Source organism: Epinephelus lanceolatus, chromosome 13 (genome assembly GCF_041903045.1).
Source record: "Epinephelus lanceolatus isolate andai-2023 chromosome 13, ASM4190304v1, whole genome shotgun sequence".
NCBI classification, from domain to species: Eukaryota; Metazoa; Chordata; class Actinopteri; order Perciformes; family Serranidae; genus Epinephelus; species Epinephelus lanceolatus.
This window is the reverse complement of record NC_135746.1, coordinates 4,515,128-4,536,612: the sequence shown is the minus strand read 5'-3', so window position 1 is coordinate 4,536,612 and position 21,485 is coordinate 4,515,128. Positions and strand designations below refer to the sequence as shown.

At 42.0% G+C, this 21,485-nt stretch overlaps 1 protein-coding gene across 4 annotated transcripts in view; it reads right to left on the bottom strand.

Moving 5' to 3' along the window:
- Positions 1–1,994: 1,994 nt before the first annotated feature.
- Positions 1,995–21,485, bottom strand: part of pak5 (p21 protein (Cdc42/Rac)-activated kinase 5) — a 124,024-nt gene continuing 104,533 nt past the window's right edge. For all 4 annotated transcript variants that reach the window (XM_078173671.1, XM_078173672.1, XM_078173670.1 and 1 more), the window contains 8 exons: positions 18,744–18,953; positions 16,614–16,755; positions 16,349–16,503; positions 15,026–15,159; positions 6,050–6,176; positions 5,394–5,519; positions 5,136–5,270; positions 1,995–3,817 (listed from right to left, as the gene is read on the bottom strand). In XM_078173671.1, coding sequence (XP_078029797.1) covers positions 3,662–3,817; positions 5,136–5,270; positions 5,394–5,519; positions 6,050–6,176; positions 15,026–15,159; positions 16,349–16,503; positions 16,614–16,755; positions 18,744–18,953 — 1,185 coding nt within the window. In that variant the 3' untranslated portion in view covers positions 1,995–3,661. The remainder of the gene's footprint in view (positions 3,818–5,135; positions 5,271–5,393; positions 5,520–6,049; positions 6,177–15,025; positions 15,160–16,348; positions 16,504–16,613; positions 16,756–18,743; positions 18,954–21,485) is intronic.

The window sequence follows — 21,485 nt, the reverse complement described above, 5'->3', positions numbered from 1 at the left end:
CTAATATAAAACTCGCCGTCGGAAGTTATTAAAATCTCTCCGTGAGCGTCTTCACAGTAGATATTCACACTGTCATGACAGGAAACACACAGGTGCATCAATATCACTAATGATGGCTCCGTTTAACTGTACAGGTGTTACATCGAAATGTGTTCCCCCGTCGACTAGTGTCCCCCGTTAATGCGTAGCGGCCATCTTGATGGTTGGGTTCGAGCTAATTGGTGGCTAACAGGTTCAGGTTTAGGCGGGTTTATGTTAAAATGGCGGACACTTACCGACGGGGGAAACCGAGGAAACAGACTTCGTCATAACACCTGTTAGCCAGCATCAGCATGTATTAGACCTGAGCCCTTGACCGGAAGTATCTTAACTTAATGCAGCCGGGGATTTTAGAAACACGGAAGTCATGAATCTGTAAAAAATATAATATAAATTATTATTAAAATTATTATATCATAGATATAATATAAATATAATATAAATATAAAAAAGTGTTATACATTAATTTCTAAAAGTATGTTCTGTTTTTTTTAATAAATAGATCCTTATCTCAGAATTATAAGAAAAGTTTTCATTGGAAAAAAATGCTATTTTTTCCTGAATTTGCAAGATTATTATCTCTTTAATCCAGAAAAAAAGAGCAACTTTTTCTCAATTGAGCCTTTCCATACCCCAATGCCGTCTTACTCATGTAAAAAATGTTTGTCTTTATACCAAAAACTCTGTATTTTTTATTCATTTGTTTTGTGTGACATCTATTCATTTAACTAGTTTTATTTCCTTTAAATTTGACATCCCTTTTCTGTGAATGGTCAACATCCTCAAAAGATTTGTCCATGATGCTAACAACTTAATTTTGAGAAAGAAATACTTAATCTCTTCATTTTATTTAAATTCAACTTAATTGTTTTGCCTGAAAGACTGTACATATAGAGAAACTGACTCTCACAAACACCTCCTCGTGTTGTTATCATGGAAGAGCATGACCTCATTCTCCTCAATGGCCCTGAATGAAGCTTATAATTAATGATATTAATTATGCCTTCAGTGAGGGGTCAAAAGGTCAGTTGCAGGGGTGGAACCGGATGTACACATTAGGGGCTCAGCCCAAACCTTGGGGGAACTGTTTTGTGGTTTTCTGGCTCTCTGTGGCCATTGTTTGTCTCCATGTGATTGTTCTGTGTGTCTTTGAGGTAATTGTGTGTCTTCTTGTGGTCATTTTGTGGTTCTTTTGTGTCTCTTTAATGGAATTTTGTTTCTTACTGAGGTCAATTTGTGTCTCTTAAATGTAATGTTGTTTTCTTTGGTCATTTTGTGTCTGTTTGCAGTTCTTTTGCATCTCCTTGAGGTCATTTTGACTCTCTTCCTGGGCCATACCTGTTAATTTGGGTGACATTTTGCAGGTGAAGGCCAGGAGTCCCCTCTGACACTGCAGGCCCCTGGGCCTGTGCCTTGTAGGCCCGTTCAGTAAGTGTGGATGTATTACATCTTTCACCTTAACAGTAACTCAGCGACTCATCAGCCTTGAGTTTGATCCTCATTGATGCCCTGCAGTCCCACTGGCCTCCAGTACTTGTGCTTTTATTTACTGGGCCGTCGGCAGAGGTATCTTTCTCTGAGAAAGAAGCTCCATTCTCTGTCCGAGCTAAATCAATATCCCATTATGGTGTTTCAGAGGGAAATGGCTTAGAGGAAAGAAAGAGAAATAACCTCATATATTCTGCCGATCCATGGATGTGTCTTTCTGCCTCTGTCTTCGGAGGTGAAGTTAGGGTGAAATAGTTGGAAATGTTGAATTTAGAGAATATGGAAGACCCAAACAACAAAGAGAAAATAAACAGTTGATGACTGAAAGGAACTCCCTTGAATAATCTGACAGTGTGCTGTTTAAAAAAAATCTCTGCTTGATATGAGACACAGAGAGAAGAAGAGGAAGAAGAGGAGACTGCAGAGAGAGGGGGATGAAGGAAAAATCCATGCAACACATCTCAATGTTTTTATGGGCGTTTTTTAATTGAAACCAGCTTCACTGATAACAAACATGCAATATCACTGTACAAGCCAACACCACAGATAAGTGTTACTCATTCAAGTCTTGACACATTGTCAAGGATTAGCCAGCAGCACACACACACGCACACACACACACTTTCAGATGTTGTACAGAGATAAACACGCTCTTTTGCTCTTTGACATACACAACACACAAACACACACTCACACAGTCATATTTACATATCACAGTGAATGATGGGTAAAAACGATGCGGGGAGGAGGATTACACTGTTCTCCCGGTCCGACCAGAGATGAGAATGGCAGCACAGTTCCAGTGATAGCGAGTAGTGTGTCTGACTGAGGTGGGATAAGGAGTGAGATGATGACAGTGAGGATGTGAGTAGAAAACGAGACCTTTTATCAGCATCCTAAAATCTGCGCGGGAGGCAGGCGTCTTGGATGGGCGCCTCTTAGCATTTAGACAAACAGGATGAGACTCCTAATATAAAAGAAAACAGGTCTGCATCGAGTCTTTTTTTTTTCCCGTCAAATCCACTCCATCTGTGCTACATTTAAATGCATGGTGTAATTACAGTATCATAAATACAGGGCTTCATAAATAGGTTTGGGGTATTGCTCGGATGATAAAACAACTGATAGCACTGCCTGTGATGCGCTTTTAGAAATGTAAAATCAAAACCCAACAAAAAAAGAAAACAAAATAAACAAAAAAAGGCCACACTACCAAAAAATAAATTCCAATAAATAAATAAATACTTTAAAACGTCATACAAAATTCTGACATTACCCTTTTTTCCAACATTTAATGGAAGTTCTGTCTACAAATGTAAGATAATAAATATATTTAGTATTTTTAGTAACAGTTAGGTTTAGGTGGGTTTATTTGGGATATCTCTTATATCTTTAAGCAAAAACTGGATTATAAACAGTAGGAAAGATCTCTGCAGAAACTCTATTTAATACTGCTCATATCACAATGGTTACGACACGATAAAATACTGCAAATTATCAAAACTGTACAGAAAAACTTACAAGTTTCTCTAAAATACATTTTCACTGTTAGTGTGTGAGAAGAGAGATACAAGAGAGCTCGTCTCTGTTTGACCAGCTGAGCAGCAGCAGCACTGTCCTTCAGACGGACCAACGGCACAGTCAACAGTCATCACCAGTCAAAGACGCCTCTCTGCACGCAGCTGATTGTTCTGCCTTCTGCTGCTCCAGTGTGGAGCAGAGCGCCGGGCCCCAAGGTCCCTCCACCATGTCAGCTCACCACACCCTTCTGAAGACTCCTGCTGATGGCTACTACAAGTCTACATGGAACTGGAAGAGAGAAGACTGCAGCAGGGCGAGCCAGCCCACATGTTTCTACCGAGTTCCTCTGGCATGGTGCACTCTTCTACTCCAGTTCATAGTTTCAAAATGATAGACGATTTTTTTTTCTTCTTTTCTCTGTCATGTGTTTTTTTAAAATGTAGTTTCTTAGATATTCCTCTAGCTAATCTACGTCACGGTTACAGGTGTGAGTGTTAGTGGCGTGCCACCAAGCGGTGGGGTGTTTTGGCTGGGTGAGGGCAGTGCCACCCTGATAGTGTGTGTATGTGTGTGTTTTTAGTGTAGAGGAGGGCAGGTGTCTGGGGCTGGCAGGTCAGCGGTGGCGATAGTGTCTCATGAGGGGGACGATGCAGGAAGGAGGGCCAGACATCTTGAGGAAGGGGTGCTGGAGGAGTTCCTGGGCCGTGGCTCTCTGCGAGGGCTCCCTCACCAGCATCAGGTCCAGGAAGGAGCGCAGCACAGAGGACACCTGGAGACGTAAAGAAATGATTTAGTCCTTTATTTAATCCATGATTATTGATTGTAAGAGAAGTTTACTACTAACACAAGACAGATCTCAGATAAAGAGGTAGTTTGGATTTTTTTGAAGTGGGGCTGTGTGAGATTCTAATCCATAGTTGGTGTATTACCTACAATAAATTGCAGTTGGCACACCTCCAGTTTGGAGAAGCAGGCTGGAGTACAGACATGGAAGCTAAGCAATGCACTGCCAAATGTGATGTATCTACCTAAATATCACATTATCAGTATAACTATATGCTATATTTAGAATATTTTCAACAATTTATCTTGCTTTCACACGACCCTTTTCGGTGGGAAACTGAACAAAAGTTTATCTAAACTCTCTTCACAGCCAGACTCTTTTGGGAAAAACAGTAATTTTGCCTCTCAGAACACTAGAGCTGCTGGTCTACGAGTAGTTACTTTGTTTAAATAACTTCAATGCCCCATCATAAATCGCTGTCTGACGTCAAGGTAAAGTGGGGAAAATATTCCAAATATAGCATACACTGAATCATATATGCCGCATTCGATACCATTGACTATGACATCCTTTCGGACCATCTCCACACCTGGGTAGGTATCAACGGCACGGCTCTACAATGGTTCAGGTCATACCTAACAGACAGGCGTTTTTGTGTGGGTATTGCCGACGCCAGGTCTGGTTCAAAAGATGTCCACTGTGGGGTGCCCCAGGGATCAGTGCTAGGTCCGATTTGCTTTTCAATTTACATGCTCCCTCTTGGCCATCTTTTACATAATATCAGTTTCCACTTGTATGCAGACGATACTCAGATCTATTTATTTTCCTTTTATTTATTAAATTGTTTAATTTGCTTTGTCTTTTATTTGGTTTTGTAAAGAACTTTGTAACTGCGCTATATAAATAAAGTTTATTATTATCATTCTTACTATTATCATAATTAAACTACTGCTGCCCTCGTCCACAGCAGTACATTTCTTAGGTTCTGTGTTGGTGCTCCTGCCTGCTTCTCCAAACTGGGGATGTGCAAACTGACACCTACTGCAGGTAATACACAGACTATAGATAAGTGCCTCATACAAACCCACTTCAAAAAATCTGAACTATCCCTTTAATACAGAACAAAACTGGTAGCACTTCAGTAGGAAACAATCACTGAGATATGAATTCTGTTTGTGACCTGTCCTTCTACAGTAGGTCAGGTCACAAATGACTACATATTTCTTTAAGAAGGGGTTAGTTAGCGCGGTGTATCTGCACCGTAAGTGACCAGACATACAGCCATGACACAAGTTTTTAATACCTTGTGCGACTCTTTTAGCCGAGGGGGCAGGTTGTCTCGTATCCTCCTCATGGCCTGCAGAGGGGGTTCATTAAAGTAGGGGGGCTCTCCGTCCACCATCTCAATCACCATGATGCCTAAAGACCAGATATCCACCTGGAAACACACAAACACATTCAGTCTCTGTACTGGAGCTCAGCACAGTAAAACACAGAGTGTACAATCACTCAGTATACTGGGAAGTCTCTCAGTGTTAATCCACGTGTGTGTCGTCCTCACCTCAGTCCCATAAGGTAGTCTGGAGATGACCTCTGGTGCCATCCAGTAGGGTGTGCCAACGAGGGACTTCCTCTTGGGCACCTCTTTGGAAACTTGGGCACAAAAGCCGAAGTCTGATAGCTTGATCTGCGAACACAAACACACCATGCTGCCTTCAGGTTCCACTCTCCACCATGTAGGTGTGTAGTAGAGACTGTATTAGTTCAGAACCTCTGTGTTTGATGTCAGGAAGTGCACTGACCCATTGTGATGAAGAGCTTTTATAGAAGACACTAATCTCCTGTATTAGTGGTTAATTAGCCTTCAATTAATCACGTCTTATCAGCTCGTTAGGAGGCATTAGGCAGGATTTAATTACTGGGGCACGGGTGGTAATTGATGATGATGAGTTTCTGGCACTGGCTGTTGACAAGTGGTGGGAGTGGCACCCATGGAGAAGGTCAGTGAGTGTGTGAGAGTGTGTGTGTTATAATGAAATCACCAGTGACAGAAACAGGGGTAGTAGCACTGGCTACTAATACCTGCTGTATCAGTAAGATCTGTTTGAACGGGGATCTCTGGGTTTAATAACATGCCAAAGGGAGGAGTGTGAATGAATAATATATCTAAACACACTAAGAGACAGAGAAACACACACTCCCATCACGTGTACTTACCCTGCCATCACTGGTCAGGAGAATGGAGTCGCTCTTAATGTCGCGGTGGATGACGCCCTGTGTGTGCAGGTAGGACAGAGCCCTCAGCACCGACAAACACACTGTAGCTATCTGCTCCTCGTTCATCCTGTGAGGAAACACACACACACACACAAATATGTGTCAGCAATGAGTTTGAAAGTAGAAGAACAACTGGGACCATATTCGACATGTTGGTTTGTAATAAGAAAAACAACACAAAAAAAAACAAATATGAAACTATAAAATTGCAGTCATTGTTTAAATGTTTGTCGTCATTCAGCTTTTACATGCCATACACTGGAGTAAACTGGTGTCTTGCACAACATTGAATCTGCACAGGAATACACAGAATGGCTGAGTAACATCAAAAGGGTAGATTGGGTGCTTTCAGTGACCATGTTTACATGCACACTAATCTTTGACTATTAATCTGAATATGACAATATTCTGGACAGGTCACCAGACTATCACAGGGCTGACACATAGAGACAGACAACCATTCACACTCACATTCACACCTACGGACAATTTAGAGTCACCAATTAACCTGCATGTCTTTGGACTGTGGGAGGAAGCTGGAGCACCTGGAGGAAACCCACGCTGACACAGAGAGAACATGCAAACTCTGCACAGAGGGGCTCCCACACCCCAGAACCCTCTTGCTGGGGGGGGGGGATGCTGACCAACGTGCCACCTGAGGTGCACATGATAACCCTTAATACATATAACGTTATCCTACAACAGGAAATACTTTTTCCCTAACCTGATATGAAGTGTGTGTTTCACATGCGAGTATCTCTGATGATTGCCTCCATCCAGTACCCTGGAAATCCAGAATTCTCGCAAGAGCACAATTTGAATTTGCTCAGCGAGTCACTCCAGTAATCAGTAATGATGCTCATTACCCATGCCGTTGGAGCCGAGCTGCACCAATCACATTGGTGTATCTGATATACGCGGGCCAGAGGCGAGCTAAACAGATGACGACAGCGCTGCGACGACGAAGTCCGCAATCAGTCAGTAAACATTGCAAGATGGCTACGGATGAACACCAGTTGTTTGAAACGGCTTTGGCCGCTACAATGAACGAGTTAGACTTGGCTTTTTCTCTAAAAGAGGAACAGAAGACGGCGCTCGAGTCTTTCCTTTGCAAGAAGGACGTTTTTGCTGTTTTGCCGACCGGATACGGCAAGAGTCTAATCTACCAGTTAGCTCCGCTGGTAGCTAAGCTCTGGATACGTCACCCCGTGAATTGTTCTGATTGGTCGTAGTGTTATCCAATTGCGTGCAGTGATATTTTCAAATGCATGCTTGGTGCCGCCCCTCGAGTTGGGCCATTTGCATTACTCATAGCCAGACCCTAAATCTTTCTAGATTTGGGTCTGGATTTCCAGGCTATCCGTCAAGTCCTTTCATTGTATCACATTTATCCATAGTTGTCTATTCTGGTTCCCAATAAAACAACAAGACAACATTTTTAGACTCCTATGTAGCCTACAGCCCTGTGGTGGAGGCAGGTTTTGCCTCCGGCTAATAAACTCACATCACTGTGACATCGCCCTAAAAGGGTCTTTACCAACTGCGATGCATTACGCTTGGAGGCATATGTACGAACAGTGCATGAGAACATCCTTTGTAGTTGATCGTAAACTTGCCTATATGGCAATGTTACTAGCCCATGACTTGTTATTTTAATTAAAAATATTATGTACTCTTATTCATATCACTTATTTTCACTTGTTGTTTTTATCCTATCAAATCAGTGTATCCGTTAGGAACTTCATTTATGTAAAAATGTCAGTGCATACACAACACATAATGAGACAAATAACATCATTGGACAACATACAGTGCAGAGTGGAGCTTAAAATATCTTAAAATATCCACCTTAAAAAATGCTTAAAAATGTCCATAAATAAGTAATAAATGTGGGTCAAGGACCCGAGCTAACTCAAGCCTAATGAGTCTGATAGAAGTAGGCACAAAGCTTGACGTGTGTGTGTGTGTGTGTGTGTGTGTGTGTGTGTGTGTGGTGTCCGAGGCTATTTGGAGTCCTTTCATTTTAGTCTGTCTGCTGTAGATACTAATAAGTGGTTCTTGGTCTGGTCCAGTGATGTTGCTGCTTATTCTAATGATTTCATTGAAAGGACTGAGGTGGATGTTGCACAATGCACCAAACCAGGCTGTAGAAGGTGATGATGTATTCAGTGAAGAAAGCTGGTAAGACTGACTGGTGGACCTGGAGTTTTCTGAATCACTACTTACAGTATTTTTGCACTAATTTCCTAGGAGATAACAACAAAAAGACCATAGTCAAAACCTGAAGAACATACATATTTGAAGAAACAACACACTTTCTCTGGTGGTGCAAATTATGACTGTTTCAGACTTTGCAGTTATCCTAAAGAGATTACAGTTCAACACAGCTAAGATGGAGCAGAAATGCGGTTTGAAAATATCCCCCTGTTGCCTGCAGCGGCTGGAGCTGTGATGTGCAGAGCAGGCAGGAGGGTCCCATATGGAGAGCCGGGGCGATGCAATGCGTCTGACTGAGCTCACGCAGAAACTCACAGCTCCACTGAACATTAACATCTAGACCCAGCTGGCCAGGCCATGCCGTGCATTTATGAGCATGTGTGCTTTGAGCTGCCATCACATACAGTACATGTGCAGGAACAGAGCTGCTCATTTGCAAGCATAAACCAAAGAAACATGCGTATTTGTAGTACATGTACATGTTAATGCATATACAGTTCACACACAAACATGGTCATACATAACTCTCAACACTCACACACACCTCTCTGTTCATCTAACCCAATCGCCAGAAAACATGTTGGCGCTGTATGTTTCTGGAAACCAGGGATAGGTTACAGTTGCATATCATTTTGTAGTGGATATGTCGAAACTTTTAGTTTCAACAACACAGTGGTAAGCATGTGGTTAAATCTAGGCACAAAAACAACCGGGGTATGATTGTGAAAAGATCCAGTTTTGGCTTAAAATACCTGGTTTAGGTTGCACAATCCTGGCAGGAAAAGCAGCAATGTCTCAGTAAAAAAAACACTTTTCATGCCTCTATCTCAGCAGGAAACATTTATCTTCAAAAAACACCTGCTTGCCTTTGTACTAAACCCGCTGGAAATACAGCAACAAAAAAACGCTTTTTGTTGTACAATCTTAGCAGGACGAAAAGTGATATCTAACAAACAATCGCTTTTCATGTTTATTTATTTATTTATTTAAGCGTTTATTTGGAAGGGACAATGCATATTGATGAACATCAGTATAAAAATAAATGTAAATATGCCGGAGTTAGCAGAACTGCTAATTTACATCCGTTGTCCCTTGGCAGGTCACAGACAATTAAAAAACAAAAACAGCAGTTAAAACAAACAGTAAGAACAGTTCACAAACAGACAAACAATCATAGATGGAGGTAATGTCCCAGCAGGAAAAGCAGTGAAACAGAAAACAACTGCTTTTCCTGCCATCGTAAAAAAACAACAACCGCTGTTTGTGCCAATATTCTTGCAAGAAAAGCAGCGATGTCTGTGTAAATCAATGGCTTTTTGTGCCACTTCCTCAGCAGGAAACACAGTGATTTATCTGTAAAAAAAAAAAAACAACTGCTTTTCATGGCACTAAATCCACTAAGAACAGCAACGTTTCGGCAAAAAACTATTGCTTTTTGTGGTACTATCTTGGCAGGAAGAGAAGATATCTAATTAACAACTATTTTTCGTGCTAATGTCCCAGCAGGAAAAGCAGTGAAGTCTTGTAAAAAACAGCTGCTTTTCATGCCTCAAACACAACAACACACCCACATCTGATGCCTCAAAAGCCGCTGTAAACACAGCGATGACTCTCTAAATCACAACCAGTTTTGTTGTTTGTATGTCTTGAAACAGTGGTCTGTAAACAGTGTCACGTCATCCACCATCCCCTCCACCTCCCGATGACAAATCCAGCTCTTATATAACATCACTTTAGAAATGTTAATATGATACGTATCAAACGTGCAGATGTCACATCTTGGTGGTTTGCAGAAATGTACAATGCCAACAGTTTCATCTGGTGACTGGGCTGCGTCATTTTATCGTCTGTGTAAAAGATCCCACTGTTGAAGAAGTCACTTAGAAATTTGCATTATGAGAAACAACCCCCAGGCCACACACACACACACACACACACACACTGCAGATTGCAGCAGATTTTATTGTCACACATGTATGCATTTACAATCACTAGAGATAAATGAGCCTTCTGCTAATGGAGAAACAACTGGCTAACTCAAAGTGAATGGGATGGAGAGAGTACACAAAAACAGTTCACCTCTTACTGACCCCCCCCCAATCTCGCTCTAACACACACACACACACACACACACACACACACACACACACACACACGCAATTGAATGAAAAACAGGATCGCTGAAATAGAAAATTGTTTGAAACACAAAGTGAAAAACAGTTTTAATGAGCCTGAAAAGGTTGTCAAGGGGAGGAGAATTACACACGCACCTATGCACACACAGGCATCCACACACACACACACACACACACACACACACACATATGTTTTGCACTTATATTGGATGAAATCCCTGTGAAGTGCAGCTCATTAACAAACCCTAAAGTATAATTTAAATCTGAATGTGATTGAAATAGTTCGGAAAGACGGACACCAATTCTGCCACTGCTGACTTGGCTGTGTGTGTGTGCATTAGATGTGTGTGTGTTCATGTATCTGTGTGTGTGTGTGTGTGTGTGTGTGTGTGTGTGTGTGTTTGCTGCCAGCAGCCCACCGAGCTGATGAGGCTTGCATGACGCGAAACAGAGAGCAGTTATTTCCACAACAAAAGGCTTAACAGAAATAGCACAAAGCTTTCACCTGAACAAATATGGCTGAAATTACCAAGAAACACACTGCCACATTCTTTATATCATCACCTGGATTTACTGTATATAATGTCTGATCATTAGATAAAGTGGTCAGTTTGTACTGTTACACTCTCAGAAATAAGGGTTACAAAAGGGTTCTTCCTAAACGGATGAAGTTCTTTTGAAAGAAAGGGTTCTTTAAGGTGAGGAGCGCTTCACCTCTGCAATATCCAGTGTCCGTCAATCTGCTCTGCCCAATCTGCTCCCAAAAAATAAGCTTTTCTGCTTTTGTTGTGACAGTAGACAGTAGCCTAGCTAAAAAGCAGTAATGTCACCATCGCTTTTCTGAAAAGTGTGAGGGAAATTTGACCAGAATGTACAGACTTTTTCACCATACTGAAGCTCTGACGCCAATTTACAACCGAGATTGCCCCTCATAAAAAACAGATTCACCAATACAGGACACTTCCCCCCAACAAATAGAAGGACGTGCCTCCAAGATACTGAAAATTAGCCCTTGATATAGATTCCTGATTGATTCCCACGAAAGTTTAGAGATTTTCAACTTATAGCGCCCAGAGCTGCTGCACAAAAAAGGTAATGTGCTCCGAGAGATGGAGCATCAGACGCATTTACACTACGTGGCAGCTCCTCAATGGGAACAATTTTTTTTTAAAAAAAAGCCACCAGCCTGAGAAAAAAATGATATGTGGACACAGGCCCTAAATATTTACCCATGTTTCAAGTGGTATTCTTACATTTAGATGTATTTGGAAACCTCTTTATTTGTTTATTTTACTTGTTGACATCTTTATCATCCTTTCATGCTATATGATGCCACATGGTCTGTTGAGTTTTGTTTTCACAGGTACCCAGTACTGTTGCATTTTGTGATTGGTTCTAATTTGGTACCCTCTTTTGATGCTTTTGATGAAAACACTGGAATATGAAAGGGTTCTGAGTAGAATCCCCTGAGTGGGCTGGAGATGAAACCCTTGGATTGTGAAAGAGCTCCTAATACCTTCCCCCTCATTGGTTTCCAGATGACAACCTTGAAATATGAAAGGGTTGTCAGTAGAAGCCCCTGGCTGGGATCTTGTTAGCACCCGTAGAGGGTGAAAAGGTGCTGGGTTGAACTCCCAGAAAGGATACTGGGAGAAACCATTACACCATAGAAGGGTTCTCTATAGATGGTTCTAGGCAGGCTGTTCGTACGTTTTCCTACAAAAAGTAACACACCAAAATTCATATATATCCTATACAGTCACGAGCCAGTAATTTCACATATTTCGTGAAGGCTGTGATCATGTGACCAATGCGCTGATGGGTGTAAAGAAAAAAGTGGTCCCTGTGATTGGAGGTTGAGGCAATGGATGGGTCACAAGACTTAGGACTTTTCCCCAGGAGACTGGTGTTTGGAACCGTGTGAACTTTGAGTGAATTTTGATTCATTTTAAGGTGCATCATCACCATGTTTGCCATCCTAGACCTAATCATAGTAAGTTAAAGTGAATAAAACAAACTCCATAACTTAACGTTAAGTACGTAACGTCATTCGTGGGGCGCTAACTCATTGGATATCATACAAACTGTTGTATGTGCATTTTCCTAGGATATCATAGTATGAAGACACACTGTTCTAAGTATAACCCTTCATGTTGTGGTTTAGAGAGAACCCTCTGAAATGGCTTATAGGTTCTACCAGGAACCAAAAAGGGTTCTCCTATGGGGACAAGCCAAACATCCTTTACGGTTCTAGTTAGCACATTTATGTCAAGAGTGTACTGACCAAACGAAATAAATAATGAGATTTTTTTCCAACATATCTATGACACTCTACTTCACAAATACTCTCACTCTTCACTTTTACTCTGTCTTTGTTCAGATTCTGATATTTGCAAGAACAGCAGTTAGAATATTGAAAAACAAAAACATTTACTTCCACTTAAAATTCAACAAACTGAAAAAGAGAAAAGGGGGAGTTAAAGAAAGAACATGTGTGCCTAATATTATCTTCTTTACTGAGACTTCCATTTCTGCAAGCACTCGTGTGTATACTGAAACTCTCCCTCACACACACACACACACACACACACACACACACTGAACACACATAGAGGCCAACATCTGTGTGGGAGACTGTTTAAAATACTTCACAGTAGCAGCGGTGCTCAGCCTCACCAAAGCGTGTTATTAGCATCCGACACCGCACAGCGCTAATGCTGACACTCCACGCAAATGACTGTAATTAAACACCAAGCACAAAGTAAGCTTAAAACAATGAGGCAGCAGCTTAGAAACACGACTCAACAACACAGAAGCAATTAGGAAAAGTTGGAGAACAATAATCTCCAAACTATCAAACGCACGACTGGATTACAGCCCATCTGCTTGTTTCTCCTGATCGTCTCGTGAAATCATCCAACTTTGTGAGGTTTCTGGTGTGAGAGACAAATCAAACGACCTTATGAGTTTTTTTAGCAACACGTCTTTGCTGCTGGTTTCCAGATAAACCTGTTAATGTCACCACCATCACAAGATCATCACATGCATTCAGTCATTCAGATAAAAATGGAGGACGTGAGTAATTTACAACAAGGTCGCTTCCCCTGTCTGTCTCAGCTTTTAAGTATTTACTTAGGGCCGAGTCAATAAACACAACACTAACTAACAGACACACACGAATGACACCCACATACAGCTGTGGCTTTATTTCTGAAAAGCAGAACTCTATCTGTTTCATTTTCAATTTATTAGGCATTCAAGCAGAAAAAAAATATTGTTCTTGTTCTCATTTGGATTTCAGCAGCAAGTGCCGCTTCTAGAGTTTCTGTGTGTGCGTCATCATGGCGAAATGTTGTCCAGGAGACACCTACTGTAGCAGGAACTAAGACAGAGGCTGTTTTGAGTATTTTGCCAGGCGTTTATATATTTGACCGTCTGTCTCGAGACAGAGTTAGTCAATGTGATGACACTGCAACCGTTCAAGATGCCGTCATGAAACTTTACAGGCGTGTAGTTAAGATCTCAATGAAGGCCGAGTTTGAAGATGGGTGTGATCCGGGGCCGAGCACAAGGTCCCCTGACTTTATGCCCATGGCCAACATTTGCTTTTTAATCAAGTAACTACTGTATGTGTCCCGGCTCAAGGGAACCCATTGTAAAATGGGCTCTGGTTTTTGTTCTCATCCTCATCTTCTTCCTCTTAAAAGTCACCAAACGCTCATTAAAGCCACGAGGGTGCTGTTACAGTAAATGTAACATTTTTGCAATTATCTGAAAACGATGTGGCTTAAATCTGTTTCACACCAAGCTATGTTTCGTGTGAAAAATTCACATGGAAATTCATAAAAAATGATTTTGTGGGTTTTTATGAATTCTTGTACAGCCTGCGTGGAGGGGAAAATACTTGGATGGCAATCTCCGTTGCTCAGTGCAACCTACGGTCATTTTGGAGGTCCATCACTCATTTAAAAAATGTGCAAAATCAATTAACGTGTATATCTCCACAGGTCTTTATTCAAATGATACCAAAATAGATCTTTCAAAAGGTGTTCAGATCGATCAGAGTGCTTGGCCAGTCTTCCCATCCTCTCATCTGGACACACACGTGGAACAAAGTACCGCGATCAGCTGATCTGGTACTTTGTTCCACGTGTGTGTCCAGATGAGAGGATCTATGGCGTGAGGAGGTGAGTACTGATGTCGGTTGTGGCAATTGTGGCCAACAAGAGGTATAAATGGTCTTGCTACGTTATTTCTCTCTGTTTGACCGGCCCACTGCTCCGCCGTCTCTCTCTGCCTCTCTCTTTTTGACTCCCCCGAAATATTTTTTTTCCTCCGCGAGTAGCGAGAGTTTCTGGTGGGTCCGGGGAAAATTGTCCGGGTTGTCACAACGCAGTGGAGCATGACCAAATGGTGCTACAACTTTCGGTGCCTTCAGGCTCAATGCGAAAGGGGTGATCACGTCTTTTTTTTAACACGTGAAGTTCAAACCTGGGACACTACGGCGAGTATGAACCATACATGACTCGCTGACTCTTGAATTTCTACACTGAAGGGAGGTTACCTGGTGTGAGTCACAATGTCAGTGAGCGCCCCACCCTCGAGAAACTCCATGACAACCCACAGCTCGTCTCCCACCAGGTAGCTGTTGTACATGTCGACCACGTTCTCATGATGGTAGTCTCTCATGATCACCACCTAAAACACAGACACACAGACAGACAAACAGAGAGGGAAATGACTTTGATTATATATTTACTTGTTCAGTTTTCTACTAACGTGATTTTATTAGACTAAAATGATACCGAGCAATCACAAACCTTGGCCTATAAGTTATTTATCTATAATTCATTTATGAATGCATGTTACATATGTTACAAAGAGATCACATATTACTTGAATAATTTGTTAAATTTAGTCGTGTAATTTCATTTATTTATTCATTTAACTTTCCTTTGTCTGATGTGAACATGTTCTCAGGGCTTAACTATAAAAGGATTACACCCAGAAATTAATAGGATTACACAAAGCAAATTAGTTCCCAACTGAACACCCACTGCTTTACATCTGTGTTCACTGTGCACATGTGCTAACATACATACATGCGTACATTATCTCTCTCACACACACACACACACACACACACACACACTGGCTGAAATCCAAAATAGAAACAGGGCAATATAGCTTCATAAAGGAAACAAGAGGTCCACTCTTTACTCTGCTCAACAAGCAATCATGAAGTTTGTCTGCACATATAATTTATTTCAGTGCACATGATGTGGAGCTGATGTTTCAACAGTTAGAGCACTGTGAACAGGAACAGCTATGAATAAATTTCTTGCCGAGGGTTTTTAGTGTGAACACCACTTAATTGTACGCAAATGAATGCAATTACAGATGTAAAAATGAGCCAGTGGTTTGATTGCCATGGATACGTGTCAGGGAAACAGAGGCAAACTGAACGCATGTTTTTTTTTGTTGTTGTTAGTGAACATGCTGCTGTTTTGCTGTTGGATGGTGAGATTTATTTTTATCTATGAGGCACAAAACGAGGCATGTTTAACGATGCTATTTAAAGCTGTTTCATCTCTGCTGCGGCTTGTTTGAGCTATCAGCAATCAGACAAACGTTAGCGCTGATCTCAAATGTGCAGAGTGGGCGTCGTGCTCTTTAATCGTGTGGGTCAAGCTGACCTACAGTAGCAGTGTGACATCCAGCCTCCAAATTAATACTCTACTAACACACATATAAAACATACAAAACCAGACCTACAGTAAAAATGTTGTATAAACCAGTAACACCCAGAACAGTTTACATGTGCTGCTGTAGGTGTGAGCATGTTTAAGATAAGTGCACTGCAGTTATCTCTGTCAGTCTTTCGCACCTCATTAAAGAGCAGCTCTCTCCTCTGCTGTTTCCTGAGGTCCATCTTCTTCACAGCCACCTGCTTGCCGCTGTGTTTCTCGCTGGCGATGCACACGATACCTGTGGAGCCCTCGCCGATTTTGATAAAGCTGTCCAGGTATTCCCGAGGGTCGCCTGCGGGCAAATGCAAACATAGCTCAATTTTGATGGAACAATAGAACATAAGAAAACAGTAACATTTATGGAGGCCATTTCAGCGTCAGTTTTTACAGTCCATTTCTCACCTGGGTTGACGACTAGTTGAAGTGCAGCTCTGAACTGCTCATGAGAGACTCTGGAGGGTTGAGTGTCGGAGCTGGATCCCCAGGAAGGAGGCGGGTAGGCCCCCGGGGGGATGTAGGGTGATGAAGGCTGTGAGTAGGCCCCCTGTGTTTGAAAACACACACAGACATACAGGGTGAGGTTATAAAATAGTCTTCATATTATCCAACAGAATGCTAAAATACTAAATAGTATTAGGTAAAACATTTCCTCTGTTTTTAAAGGCTGACAATGGTCCAAAAACTATAATTAGTCTTGACTGGTGTTGGGCTTGTTCAGCTTGTAAAACTCATGCAATAAAAATCAATTTAACTCAATTACAATGACTTCCAAACAACATAAAATTGTTGCGCTTTTTCTGTTCTCCATTACCACTGTGAAAAGTTGTGGATGGTTCCAATGGAACCGTTTCCATACCGTCCCCATGTTTGGTCCCCCCTCTGTTGGGGTACCTAGCACACAGATCTGGTACTAAAAGGTGGAGCTGTGAACACTGCAGTCTGATTGGTCAGTAGAGGACGGTCACTCTGCTCAGGGCTGAGTTGTGTCTGGTTTTGAGGCTCATGTAACCACTGTTCATACTGTGGAGAGTTTTATTAGTAAACTGTAACTATAAAATGAAAGGATGTTTTGCTGCCTCTCACAGCAGCTGGAGTCTGAGAAAAAATAACTTCATTCACTGGACCGACTGCCGGCAACTTTTAAGGTGGATCGTTAACTTGTAATGTTACTCAATGCATGAGTTGATGACTTTTGTCTCTCTTAGATGACATACGCTTTCAGTAATGAGTGGATCTTCAGGCGTTTAAAAATATATATTAATTCGACCGGATTATGTGAACTGCATATATTCTAATCCTCACTTGGAGAAAAAAGAAAGCATAGTGGAGTGTTGTTCCTGTGGGCTACAGCAACACTAAACCCCTGAGCTTGCCTGAGAAGGACTAAATGCACAAACCCGCTATTTTTAAATATCCCATGGAGAGAGACTCTCACTGCAGCCTGTTCTGTTTTGTTCTGAAGATGCTGGCATGCAGCCTCGTTCTGTGGACGATAAACCAGGTGCAGACTGATAAAGGAGGAAACACAGCAGTGAGTGACAACCCTGCCCACATTTAAGAGTGCCATTTGCGGTGGACAGGGTCTAGGTACCATGTCTGAAGGGTTACTTTGGTCAAAGGTACCATACCGAAAGCTTTTGGCGGAAACAGGGCTGTAATGCAAACCCAACACGTCGGCTCTTCAGGTCTTGTTTCAGCTTTGCTTTAATGCAATGTTCAGACAATTCACAGTGGATAGCAATCAGCACACCAGCAGTTTAGAGAGGCAGGCTGAGCTATGTAGTGCCATGGATGGGGGCAGCAGAAAAACATATTTTACTCATATAAAAAAATCACTATCAGTTTAAATGTACTCCATCTTCAAAATATTTTTATCTTGCAGTCACACAGCTCTTTCTGTCGGGGAATTGAAGCTGTTATATCCATCTGTCCTCTCTTCAAAGCCACTAGACTTCTACCTAACAGGACATGGGAGCTGCTAGTTTGGATAGTTCGTGATATTCAGTTTAGTGAATCTGAACCAACCCTTAAAAACACCATTGTCATGCAATAACACAGACAAACTAACTGATTGAGGCAGCTATAGACAGGCCAGCAACTTCTGTGTTCCGTGAGGTAAAATTACTGTTTTTAACAAACAATCTGGTGGCTTTCAACAGAGCACAGATAACAGCTTCAATTCCTTGTGGGAAAAGGTCAATCTGACAAGGTAAAGCTGTAAAAGTTTCTTAAATATAGCATACACTTAAACTGATGTTGATTTTTTTAGGTAGCTAAAATATATTTTGCTGCTTTCCCCATTCACAGCAGTACATTGCTTAGTGTCTGTGGCGATACTCCTGCCTGCTTCTCCAACGAGCACCGAAAAAGAAAATGACCTAAAAAATTAGCGAAAATAGATGTAAATGTTTACAAACCAGATGCAACAAGTTTAATATGGACTTATCCCATTCAAATTACATTAAACCAACTGGAGTATCTATCAAATGTCTATCATAATCTGTATAAGAGAACAGACTGAACATACTGTACCTGGGGGGTGTATGGAGGGCTGGGCTGGGAGGGAGGGTGGTGGTAGGGTGAAGGTTTGTAATGGTGAAAGACAGGTGGGTAGGGCAGGTGTGCTGGGGGGTAGCCAGGTGGCTTCATGTGGCTCTGAGGCTGCTTAAGAGGCCCTCGAGGGTAGGTGTCTCCACCTGTAACCTGGGGACTGCTGTCACGTGCAGGGCGCTCGTAGTCAGCCTGGAGAAGAGAGCACAAGGATGTTTGATTGATGGATTAAAATTTAAAGAGGTGTGTGTACTGTATACACTGGCATAGCATAGATTAAAGAGAGATGTTACCGTGTCGGGTGCATCAGTGTAAATTGTAAATGCAGCTCTATTTCCAGGTATGTCTGCAGGTACATTAGCCCCGGACAGACCAAACATTTAGTCCACAGGACAGGGACCATACTTTATCATTAACACCCCACAATGCTCCTCAAATACTCCATTTATCAACCAGGAGCCCAGGGAGCATCTGGATCTGGGACACGCCTCTTCCTTACGATCCTAGAAACACCTGAGTCTCCTTTAAAAGCAGCGCTGGAGCATGAATACTGGTACACACACACACACACACACACACACACACACAATAAGAGTGTAGCAGAGCTTTACTCAGAGAGAACTATTAAAAGCTCAGTTGTATGACTCAGCTGAACTGGTCTGACTCATAATAGGTCTGACGTACACACATAAACGCTTGCACACATACACACAAACCTTGAGGAGAATCTCAAACTACAAATGAACAAACTAGAAGTTGTTTCATAACTCAGTACTTTATAGTCTTCTCTGTACTATGTTATACTATATCGGAAAGGAATATAAAAAGAAATTTGCACTCAGTTCTGCATGTTCAGCTGCTGTAAAACAATCGGTCACATTAAGACTAGCAGAGGAATTAAAAGGCTGCAGTAGGGATACTCAACTTGCTTTACACGGGGGGCCAGGGGACAGTTAATAAACAAACAATAATATCTATCATTCATTTATGCATTTTCCGTAACCACTTATCCTGTTAGGGATTGCGAGGGGGCATATTTATCAGTGTATGTATAATAAATTAACTGTTGTCAACCTTTCAGCATTTGATGTCCTAACTCAAGAGACCAGTCGCAGCAGTCAGGTATACACAGGGGAGTTTCTAGTACTTGAGGAACTTTGGGGCTTAGCTCGGACCAAACTGGTCTCACTCCCAATTCGCCAAATACCAGCGTTTGGTCAGTGGCCCATCTGTGTCAGACACCGACCCACAGAGGCACCCTTCAGTGGTGGCATGAGACGCCCAAGATGGCGTTTGCTGACACTGTGGGCAACTACTGTAGTATAAAGAGCGAGAAAGTGTGCACAATGTGGGTGTGTCAAACAAACTGCGGTCTTTCACCTGTGAGTTCGCTGTTCGTGTCCCATGTGAAACCAAAAGTCAGTCGAGTTTTTTTAATACCTATGTATATGTAGAGTGCTAGTATGTGTAGCATACTGTGCTAGTGACGTTATGTATATTCACACCTAACCACGTTCTTTGTTGCCTAGACCTACGGAAATAAAGCTAAAACTATGTTCTAAGTTTATTTTGAAAAAGACTGCATGCATTTAACGAGCTGAAACTGTGTATTTCCTGTGAAAACGAAAGTTTATTTTAGAGATACACAATGTATGTAACACGTGCAAACTCACACGCTGTCCCTTAGCGTCCCAAACTAATGGAGAAGGGTACCTAGCTCATTATATTTTGATGTGACAAACCACTGACACAGCATCAACAGCTGACAAGTTGGGAGTGAGAATGTGTTGCCCGGACCTTGGGGATCCACCTCGGGTACTTTTTTCTAATAAACAAACTTTGTTTTGATGCATTTAATGCACTCTGACACCTTAGAACTTCTGAGTGCAAATCAATCTATTGTTTATGATAAATCAGAAAATGGTCAGTGGGCCACCCAGCCCTCTGTCGTGAGGCCAGATGAAAGGCGAGTATCACTGTGCTACAGCATGCATATAAGAAAAGTAAGTTACTTTGATAGAATTTATTCAGTAAAGTAAAAACAGGTGACAGTGTAATGGCCAAATATCAATAGTCCGGTGTGGACTGCAGACAGTCATGGATTAAGCCGACTTCCCCCTGCGGAGATTAAATTAAATTACCTTTTCCACACCTCCCAAAAATGTTCTCCCGCCAGCATCTCATAAATTCTCAAGAGGCTGAGACGATAATAAAAAACTCCCTCTTTCTCTTTCCTTTTATTTGTTTCTCTCTCTGCGCCTATCACTCTTTCTCTTTACACTTACACAAAGACACACACACATACACACACACACGGGGCAGGAGGAGGAGCCCTGATGTGTTGGGATGGTGTATAATTACATGGTGTGAACTCTTTTAATCAATCACTTTCAGGCAGGTGGAGGGGGGGGAGGTGCTGCTGGGACGGCCCAGTCTCGCGGCCCCCTATCGTTGGCCGGCACCGTTGGCTGGCTGTCAGCCAGGGGTCTCCTGATCCATGTTGGTTAAACGCGCATTAATCTGAGTTTGGCAGGGTAATCAACAACCTAACTCAACTGTGAAATTGAATTCCGCGGTGGAACATCGTTCGGCCAGTTTTATGCTAAGGCTGCAGAAAGGGAAAGTGCCGCAACATCAATTTGTCACCGAGAGCTGCGGCACTGAGCTCGCACTCGCCACGAAACAGAGAGAGAAAGGGAAGAGAGAGGGGGAGAAAGATAGAGA